This window comes from Lathyrus oleraceus, chromosome 7 (genome assembly GCF_024323335.1).
Source record: "Lathyrus oleraceus cultivar Zhongwan6 chromosome 7, CAAS_Psat_ZW6_1.0, whole genome shotgun sequence".
Taxonomy (NCBI): Eukaryota; Viridiplantae; Streptophyta; class Magnoliopsida; order Fabales; family Fabaceae; genus Lathyrus; species Lathyrus oleraceus.
In genome coordinates, this window is record NC_066585.1 from 221,623,006 (window position 1) to 221,634,138 (window position 11,133).

Consider the following 11,133-nt stretch of genomic DNA (forward strand, 5'->3'; position numbering starts at 1 on the left):
CAGTTGACTTTGCAGTTGACTTTCTGGGTCTTCAGTTGACCTGGAAATGTCCTGATGAAATTTAAGCCTCAACCACTTGGGATTTTGCTCCAAAATGAACCTCTAGCTCAAATGAGCTCTATACAATGATCACATGATCCATATCTTAAGAAAATACCATATGCTCTTTGTACCATGAATTCACCTGATGCCTTGACTGTTGACTGCTTAAGCTGCAAGTAACAAAGGTTAATGACATATTTTTGTACATTTTTGGTTAGTGATAAAAAGAAAAGCAATGATATACAAATGCAAGCAATGCTTGGTGATCAAGAACCACTCTCAAAAAAGATCCCACCCACAGGGAAGGAAGCAAGGTGTCCAATGATCCTTGAGGCAATGCAATGTTATGATATGATGCCATGAGGGATCTTAGGGACAAAATTGGGGTCTTACACAATGCTCTGACTCAGGGGGAGCCATCTCGCTCTGATTTTTCTCCTCTTGTCCTGAAGGCTTTGGAAGACATGCAGAAGGAGCAACAAATTGTGAGAGCAAGATTGGATCAACAAGACTCCGTTAACAACAATATTCAGAACCTGCTGACTCAATTACTTCAAAGGATGCCTTCGCCTCCGAACCCTTAGGAACTTAGGCTTTACTTGTTGTTCTTCTCTATTTTTTCCTGCTATGTACTTTATGCTCTCTATTTTGAATTGCTGCTTATCTGTACCTGTCTTTATCATATATGAACTTTTTCTTTTGCATACTCGTTTATGTGCTAAGTCTTTTTTAGTCTGACAAAAAGGGGGAGAATAAAAACAACTATGATAAAAATATATCTAAGCCTCTTGCTGCACTGCGCACATTAAATCTATTGTGAAAACTGTAAGTTATGCAGGATAACAACTAAGGTAAAAACTAGCTGCCACACAAGGAAAATCTGGTAAGAACTTCTGAAAAAATCCTTATGATTTATCTCAGAGGTAGTCATCTCTCATCTCACTCTGAAGTTTTTTTTTTTCATCATTAAAAAGCGGGAGATTGTAAGACTCTATCTAAGTGTGCAGGACTCTAATAAAAAAGAAGTCAGATAGACATATATCAGATACATACACAAGTTAAGAATTACCACTTAGAAGGTACTCAAGCAGAAGCTCTGACTTGGAATAAAGGAAGCGTATAAAGCTTAACGAAGAAAGATATATCAGACACTCTGAAGTGGAAGATCACACTCTAGGATATGAAGCTTTTACACTCTGACGTAGTCAATCAAGAAGACTCAAGAACCTCTGACGACAGTCAACTATAAGTAATTATCTGAAGACGTACTTACTGAACAGATACTCTGATGTCTTAACATTCTGATTTAGAAACGATCTAGAAAGACTTAGCTATGAATAATTCCACTTATGACAAGAATATAATTTTGGAAGAAAGTTATAGCGCCCCAAACTGCTTTGGAAAGAACACAGAGATTAATGACATTAATCGTTCATCATTGTCAAAGATCCTTTCATCCAACAGTCTCTTCATCAACCCCTATATATAGAATGGATCTCTTCACTAAGAACACAATGAAAACATACAAGAATATTGAAATCACTCTCATATCTCTTACGCTTTCTCCTTTCACACGAGTTGTTGCTCTAAAGTGTGAACATTTCTTTTGTTCTTATATTGTGTAATTTCTACTTACCTAGAAGCACTAAGCACTACTGTAATTTGTCTGTAATTGCTAAATATTCCTCAAGTGACTTGTGAAGTCTGTAAACTTGAGAGGACTAAGGGATCTTTATCCTCTTAGATGATCATTTGTTGTAATCTTTCAAGATTAGTTGATTAAGTCCTTATTGAAGGCGAAATCACCTTGGTCGGGTGGAATGGAGTAGCTTTAAGTTTCAAGTGAACTAGGATAAAAATCATGCGTTGATATCTTTCTTTTTCGCGTGTGTTTTGTTTTCAAAAGTTTTTATTATCAATTAAAACAGTTCAAACCCCCCTTTCTTGTTTTTCTCAACCTTCACTTATAAGGTAACGAATTGAATTGAAAGAGGGCGTACAACCATAAGTTGCTAATAATAAAAGTTCTCAATTATTAAAGTGTTGAATGCTTGATATGCTTGCTTAAAGAAGAAGACTTGTCAATGATTGTATGATTCAAATTGCACTAAAGTCTATGAACAAAGATGAATACCTTGAGCAACTGGGTCATTCTTCTCGTACTCAAGGATATCCTAGACAAGGATAAGAATTCTCGACTCTCATCATTCTTTGTTCCTTAAGGCTCATAGCTTGCAATTTGATACAAATTTGATAAGTTGTTAACAGGAGATCCTGAGTGTTGATCTTATTGATATAATGTTGTTTGTTATAGAAGAAGACTTGATAATCACATAACTCGAATTATGCTAACATCTATGAATAGAGGTGAATACGATGAGCAACTGGGTCATTCGTCCCATACCTAAAAATATTCAGAATGAGGATAAGAATTCTGCACTCTCATTCCTTCTCTATTTCTTAAGGCTCGTGCCACACATTATGAATTGTGATCGACAAGTGTTGATACCTTTGGTGTGCTTGAGAATTGCCCCACTTTGCTAGCTATACTCGATTGATATTGACTCGAAGTCTTGATCTTGCATTTGAACCTTGATGTGTTAAGCTTATGAGATTCATCATATCTACAATAGCTTGAATGCAATGAACTTGCCATATCAAGTGATCAAGGGTCTTTTGATCATTTGAATAGGCTTGAGGGATTCCAGCACAATACAAATGATTTGGTTGACCAAAGTGACCTTTGGTCAACACTAATCAGTGGGATTGAAAATATTAGTTGAACTATGTACAATAATAACCTATTGAATTAATAAACTAAGTAAAATCAGAAAAATCTGATTAAAACCCCTAAACTAAAGGAACATGCATTAAAAATCAAGATTTTAAGCCCTAAGGGAAAAAGAGTCATTGTGTACAAATTGATAATCTAAAAAAAATAAAAATTTAATTAGAACTAATTAAGCCTAAGTATATTTAATCAGGCCAAAAACAATTAGTCTAAATATTCTAATAATAACTTAATTCTATAAACTAAATTATTCTAATTCTAATAATAAATCAAGATTAACCTAATTGATCTAAGAGGTTATTATTCAAAATCTTGAACTAACTCCTAATATTAAAATTTAATCAAATGAATTAACATTAATCGAGTCCTAATCCTACAATCTAATAAACCTAATTAGACTAATCTTAATCTAGATCAAATAACAACAAGAACAACACAAAGGTTAATAAATAAAAAAACTACAATGGGCCTTGATGCAATGCTGGTATGCATGCCTACAGAGGGGGTGTTTGTAATAAAAAAAAAGTTATGGCCCAATGACAGATTAAGGACATAAGAGTTTTGTTTGGTTCGTTTGGGCCTCAGGCCCAAACATCCAAAGGCTCCATTTGTACTGAGGAATAATCCGCACCAGTTGAAAGGAAACGAACGCTCACATGACTTGAAAATGATGTTTGAATCAAAGGATGATCATGAAACTTGAATGCTTGGAATGGATTTGAAGATGGAATTTAAATTGTGCATTAGTAGAGATTATAATTTTTGTAATTTTGGATTGAAACATGATTTGTAACATGAATGGGAATGTATAAATTACAATTGTAAACATGGATTAGTTTTTACAAAGAATTAAAGTTTGTAAAGAAAATCGGATTCTCAATGAAAAGTACTGAATTTTATTTAATTTGAATGAAAGCTTGAATGAATGGTATTGGATAATTATGGAAAGTTATTAAATGTTTGAATGGTAGATTATAGAAAATTGAATGTTATTGTGGTTGCTAGTTGAAAAATGATTTGCAATGGTCTTAAATATTAGTAAAGGTTTGAAATTGAATGACTTTGAAGGGTTATGTTAAAATGATTTCAAAAATATTAAAATGGTCAAAATTGTATTTAAGGGTTAATTGAATTGGATGAGATTAATGGTTAATAAATTCAATGCTTGCTACAATAAAGGTGAATGATTGAAGATAAAGTCTAATGGACCTGTAAATGGATGGTTGACTTTGGTCAGCTGGTTGACCATAAAGTCAACATTTGATCAAAGTCAGCAGTGAAACTTGAATTAGGGTTTTCACAAGACATAAATCAAATGACACAATGATTAATGCTCAAGCAACAAAGAATGAACCAATGAAACCAATTTTTAGATGGATCAATCACCCCTGATCTTCTGCAACGTATGAGTGAATCAGGATATATTGACCTATGTATTTGCACATACCAAAAGACCTAAGTCAATGGCTTAGGAAAAGTTAAATATGATGCACATGTGGATGCTTGAACCAAGCCTTGAATCAGTTGCAATTTCAAACTTGTAGGGATGCATGATAGGATAGTCAAACACCTCTCCCCAATTAATTAGGGTTTAGATAGCCAAGATAAGACACAAAGAGTATCCAAAAAAATCCCATAACCACACCATCAAAGGTTAGGGTTTTATTCCCCAGAGGAATGCCATGATGAGGTCTCCTTGAATCCATATCTTAAAGATCAAGCAAATTAGGGTTTCACACCCAATACAACCAAATGAATAGCCAAATCATATCCTAGGAGTTTGACCCATGCACAAACCTTAACCTTGTAAACCACTGAGCTTTGAATCTATAGATTAACAAGTGTCAACATGAATGAATGCATATGAATGAAATATGAATGTGGGCAGATGAAACTGAAGTTAAGGGTTGAGTGAAAAGATGAAAAAGGGAGGGGAAATTTTGGGGTACGACACCCATGTTGCTGCTAATTTTTTATGGCAAAAAATGCGAAGGCTGTAGAATCGTATGTTGCCTCATGCCTAATGTGTCACAAATCAAGTAATCCAATCATGTTCCTGTAAGAGTATTACAAAGCTACATCACCATGGATTTTGTCATCGATTTTCCCATCTCCCACAATCTTATTGTCATATTTATTATCGTTGACCGCTTATCCAAATCTACTCACTTTGGTGCACACTCCCTATATCATTCACAGTCTCGAAAGTTGCTGAAATTTAATTTCCATGGTAGTCTTCCATCATGGTTTCCCCCGTTCTATTGTCTCTAACAGGGCCTGGTGTTCTTGAGCGCATTTTGGCGGAAGCTCTTCAAATTAAATGGTATTATGCTTGATATGAGTATTGCTTACCACCCTCAGACGGATGGCCAATCCGAGGTGGTAAGTCACTGCCTTGAACAATACCTTTGTGCATTTATACAGGTTAAACCTTCTACTTTGGTAATACTTTACTATGGGTTGAGTTTCACTACAACTCCAGCTATCACAATAGCTTGAAGATGTCCCATTTCCAAGCCTTGTATGCTCGCACACCCCCGTCTATTCAAGCCTACACATGGGATTCCACCACCAATCCATCTTTGGAAGATTCGTTACTCGAAACCGATGAATTGTTGCGTGTTCTCAAAGGCAACTCGTTGGCTGTACAAAATTGTATGGTTCAATAAGCTAATCTTCATCGTCACAACATTATTTTTTATGTGGCCGATTTAGTGCTGGTAAGTTTACAACCTTACCGCCAAATTTCAATTCGCCAACAACGACAACTTACATAAGTTGACAAAGAAGTTCTATGATCCTAGAACGCATTGGTGAAGTTGCTTATCACTTGCAGTTACCAAAAGATAATCGCATCCATCCGATTTTTCATGTCTCCACGCTAAAATCATTCTGAGGTATTATTATCCCTCCACCTCATGCTTTACCGCCTAATCGTGTGTCCAATAAACCAATTGAAATACAAAGACAAAAAGACAAAAAGAAATTAAAATATGTGAAAATTATTTAAGGAACCAACTTCTCTCATTAAATACTCTCCAAAGAAGCGTTATAAATCATTGCGTCTCTTAAAAAGTTGAATTAAATGATGTAAGATATCAAAACATCTACTATTTCAAGCACAATATATTGGTTGCTTTCACCCTAGTTTAACTCTTCATAAAAGTGCTGCTGACTATAAGTTACTTACTAGCTAGTTACTACTAGTTAGTGTTGTGGACACATCAATAGCCGAAAAGATAAGAACTTTTTTGCTTTCAACGAATCACTAAACTTCAAAGGAATAGTTCACAATTCCTACTTAGTAGAAAAACAGTGTTCTTTTTGACATTTCATCTCTCAGTCTATTACACTCTCGTGGTCCCAATTCAACTTTATCCAAGAATCTACTTATCCTAATGCTGGAAAAGTAACAAAGATGACTTTTTTCGTTGCTTTTTTTACTTGATCAAATGAAAAATTGCAAAATACTAGTTCAGTCACGTAACTATAACTAAAGGAAACGACAAACGCAAATAATTGCGGGATCTGAGGATGATGATCAAAGACAAAAGAAACAATAGTGGTCTAATAATGAAACTTAAAGAATAAAGTAAGCAAAAGTTATATAATAATTTAGAAAAAGAGTCTTCCTTTTATATTCCAATTTCATTTTTCCTTACTACACATTTGGTAAACCATAGACAAACAATACTTTTTCTAATATAAAAACTAGCACATAAAATCCCTTTGTTTTCTCATATGCTAAAATAGTACTAATAAACAATAAACAATGCTCAATAGGAAAGAGTCATTTCTAGATTTCATTGACTATTCTCATGTTTCATTTCCCTTGTTTTCCTCTCTTGTGTTTCTCATATTTTTCTACTAGTGCTCCTTTTCCTCAGGTCTTGAAAATTGCATTTGTTTGCATGGCTAGAATTATGAGAACTTGAGTCAATCGGTCGAATTTTCTGAAATTCCCGAATTTTTGGAAACTCGAAAAAATCTTTTAGGATACTAGGTGATGATTTTTGGTCTTTCCATCCCGAAAAATCCACATCCTTGTTATAATAACAGCACAATCCACACCGGTCACTAAGAATGGTTGCATGCTCCCAAAGTAAAAAATTCAAAAGAGATGACCATTCGTTACATGTTTAGATATCTTACAAACCAAGTAATATATAGTAGATTAGTGTAATCGGTAGCGCTATCAGCATTCCGAATATAACCCTGCAAATGAATCAATGTAGTTTCTTAATAGAAAAGAGTGCTTAGAATTTAGAAACAATCGAACGAAGTTTATTTAAGTACTTAAAGTCTTACCCCGTACTAAGAATGGCCGGATGAACATTGTACTCTTTCGCAAACACAAATGGAACAATCCCTTGAGGAAGTGCCGCCTATTTTCAAAATTACATTTTCATAAGGTAACAATCTAAATTTTTTATGATTGACATATAATTCGATAATAACTCGAATTATTCGCATAAATACCTGAACAATAGCTACGCGTAAAAGGTTACCACGCAGGCCAACCGCAATGGAAGCCGCTGCCATGACTGCGGGACCGGTAAGAAACCGAACCGCCATAGCAAATGAAGCAACCGAGTTTCCACATGCAATCATCTTAGGCTGTAGAGCCATAAACAAACCTATGCACATGTCAAACAAAAACAGTTACATTACATCCCAATTTTTACCAAAAATGGAACAAGATCAAAAAGGTATCCATCCACAACTCACATTCACATTATCATCATTGGAAAATTCTTTTCAATTTCGTGTGTGAAACTATACATGTATATGATGTAGTATTGCCTCATTAGTGAAATTCGACCTTTACCAAATTTTGGTCCCAAAATTGAACCGGTCCCTATGATGAAACCCCACATGTCGGGAACATTGCACTGTCACAACGCAATTACAATCCCCACGTTATCGTTTAGCAAACATGTTCACTTGGCTATGTTACATTGTAACAAACTCCAAAATAATGAACGGTCATAACTAGTTTCCTTTCTCTTCCTTTCTCTTCCTTTCCCCAAATCCATAATTCCCATACAGAGTAGACTCATCATACCATGTTACTATCTACCTCCTTCATCGTTTTGTGATAATTGTTATATTTATCAATATTAAAAAAAGAAATTACAACCATCTCTATTTTATTGGCTTTATTAGATAGATACACTGAAAATGGGAATGGATGCAATAATGGTTTTTAATGTAAAAAGGGAAAGAAATTGGAAAGAAAGGAAAAGAATGAAATTATTGTAGGAGTAGGAATTTGGAGAAAATTGTGACTACTCACCTAAACTGAACATAGCCATTCCAAGACCAGCATCAGACAGTATGGAGATTGATTTCTCTATTATTTTGGGCATATGCACATGCCACCTGCAATCAAAATTAATAATCATCAAACCAACCTTAAATTAACACCATTAATGTAGTAGAACTACTAAGTAATAGATTTTGTGGTTAATTAATGATAATTTGAGTTTGATTTACCTAAAGGCCACTAGGGACCAAATGACACCAATGAGGCTGGAATATGTGTTTGGGTTGCGGATTAGCTTCCGCCAAACCATGATCAGTATGAGACGGGTCATAACGCTTGCCGGGGGCATGTGTTTTGCGGTGGTGGCAACGGTGTTTGTCGGGTGTAGCTCTGCCGTTGAGCTTGATCCTAGCTTGTTCAGCCCGGCGGGGTCTTCTTTCTCTCGGCGATCTTCTTCTAGATGGAGTTCTTCTTCTTTCACTGGAAATTTCAACTCTTCTCCACCAAACTCTGTTTCTGTCAAAGCTTCATTTTCTATTAAGAAATCAACAAATCAAAATCAATCTCATGTTTCATAATCTCATTAATTTACTCAACAAAAGAAATCTACTATACCTTTATTGGTGACCCCATTTGGAGGAGGATGGTCATCAGGAACCAACATTCTAATCTCCTTAGCACCTTGTTCGGAGCGTCCAGATTGATCGGACACTCCGTAATCAGCGGCTCCACTGCCGAAGACTTGAAGCCCACTAGCTTCTGAAACCGGTGACGCACTTGAGCTCCACACAAACATGTGAAGCTCTTTCGCATCATGGCTCGTTTTAGCAGCAGCACCATTGTTAGTAACGGTTTGTGGTTGTGCCTGAACCAATTGTTGTGACGGTTGAGAAAACTGTTGCTGAGAGTTTTTGCTAATACTCTTGTTCAACCCAGAAGAGAATTCTGGGTTTGGAGCCGGGTAAGTCACCGGCACATTCTGTGCCGGATAAAATCCAAATTTCGGAGAGCTCACCACTAGAGCCGATGCTGCTGTTGGCGCTGATGTTGTGTTCTCTTCGAAATTAGATGGTCTCGGAGTAGGACCGCGTGATGTCGACTGAACGGAATACACATCCGCAGCACCAAAATTAGAATGTCTCGGCGCATAACCCATCATGGAGTAGAAATCGGTGTGGTTAAAATTAGACCCTCGCGGCGTCGCATTCCGAGAAGAGCTTAAACTATAAATCTCAGCTCCGGTAAGATTCGACGGCCGAGGAGTCATCATAAAAGATCTCCGGGAAGCATTCGATTTTCTGACAGTAACATGAAGCTTACCGTCATCACCAACTTCAGCATCCGTCTCAAGAAAATCCCTTCCGTCCAGCGAAACAACATCGGAATCAACCTTAAAGGAAACAATAGAAGCAGCAGTTTCAGGAAACTGTTCCATGATGAGAAGCTTGGCGCCACGGTACTCAAAAAGGAACAAAAGAAGAGTATACCAAATGATACACTGAAGAACCACCACCTGAACCATAAGCTTGCCGGAATATTCGCCGTACATGGCAATAAGAAGCGGAATTCCCATAACCAAAGTGTTCGGCAATGTGGAAAGAGAGAAGATTGTGATCATCCACTCTAAACTTCCGTTCACGGAGAAGTTAGTCCATATAGTAAGTGCGAAGAGCATGATGATTTTCTGAAGTGTATCCGCAGCGATGAAGCGGAAGTTCATAGCGTAAGGGTCGTTTGTGGAGATGAAGTGGAAGGAAAGAAGTGGTACGGCGAAGATAGCGACGAAACGGTTTATGCCGGAACATTGGTCCGGTGAGAATATTTTCCACCACCGTACGGAGCCGTAGGCTAAGATCATGGCGACGTAGAGAGGAATCACGGCGGTTAAAACTGTGTAGAGATCGTGCCAGGTTATCATGGCGTTTGGTAATGGCGGTAGAGGTGGGGAAGTTAGAAGGGTAAAATGGGAATAAAATGGAAGAAGATAAAAACCGTTAGTTAACTAAACTAATGAACTGGTAACAGGTCTGGGAGAGGGTGTACTTTGGTTGTTGTTAAGGTTTTGTAGTCTGCTCTGCAGCAGAACTGCTATGTTTCAGATTTTGGTGATGAAGCGACTGAACTGTGTGAGTGAGTGAGTGTCTTTGTAAGAGAGAGAATTTACAAAGGAAAATAGAAGTAACTTCTAGGGTAGAGATATAGGTTTAGGAAAAAACGGAAAAAATGGTTACATATATAGTAATATATGAGGGGGGAGAGGTGGATAAAATGATTTTTCAACACATGTGATAATTTTTTCTATTAAATTGTTATATATATAATTCATCAATTAAATGACTTGTCCAATTCATCTATTATATAAATATTTTATGATATACACATTCATGTCATATTTTAAAAGATCTTTCATAATTAATACTCATAGGGGCTGATCCTAGAAGTAATCATACTTGCACATAAATAAGTATTTGATCCATAATTCACTCTATTTTTATTGTTATTGATCCACAATTCTCTCTATTTTTATGGTAAGAGAATCGCGTTATCATTACAGGTCCATCCAACGACGTCGCATTGAAGCAACATGTATCATTTCGTTATGGAATTGAAGTAACACTTTTGATTTTAGTACGGAACAGTGATGTTGTTTGTGGAAATCTACAACTGATTCTTACGAATTTTCACAATTAGATATTTGATATGGCCACCCCTCTAATTTGATTAGATTTTTGATAGTTCAATCAGATCTTTTCGATACAAGTCTCAACCAAACCGACGATTACGTTCATATAAACATAGTCTTGATGATTTTTAGATCGAATCCTTCTTCAACTTTCACCATCGATACAATTGGACAAGATCTGTTCATACGAACAAGATCTCTTCCTCTAGGATTAGACAAATGTACATCCTCACGTGAGGAACAAGAAGATGATAGACAAATCCTAGAGTTTCTTGATCATGAGAAAGTAAACATGATTTCTAATGTTGCTCTTTCGCAGGTCATCACCTTCATCATTGTTAATCATTTCGT

The 11,133-nt window shown here is 36.3% G+C and overlaps 1 protein-coding gene across 1 annotated transcript; it reads right to left on the minus strand.

The window, feature by feature from the left end:
* Window positions 1–6,447: 6,447 nt before the first annotated feature.
* On the minus strand, window positions 6,448–10,429 carry LOC127100935 (auxin efflux carrier component 4). Its single transcript, XM_051038245.1, has 6 exons — window positions 8,715–10,429; window positions 8,330–8,633; window positions 8,130–8,215; window positions 7,313–7,470; window positions 7,142–7,218; window positions 6,448–7,048 (listed from the first exon to the last, which is right to left on the minus strand). The coding sequence occupies exons 1-6, from the start codon at window positions 10,015–10,017 to the stop codon at window positions 6,982–6,984; spliced, it is 1,995 nt and encodes a 664-aa protein (XP_050894202.1). The 5' UTR covers window positions 10,018–10,429; the 3' UTR covers window positions 6,448–6,981.
* Window positions 10,430–11,133: the final 704 nt, after the last annotated feature.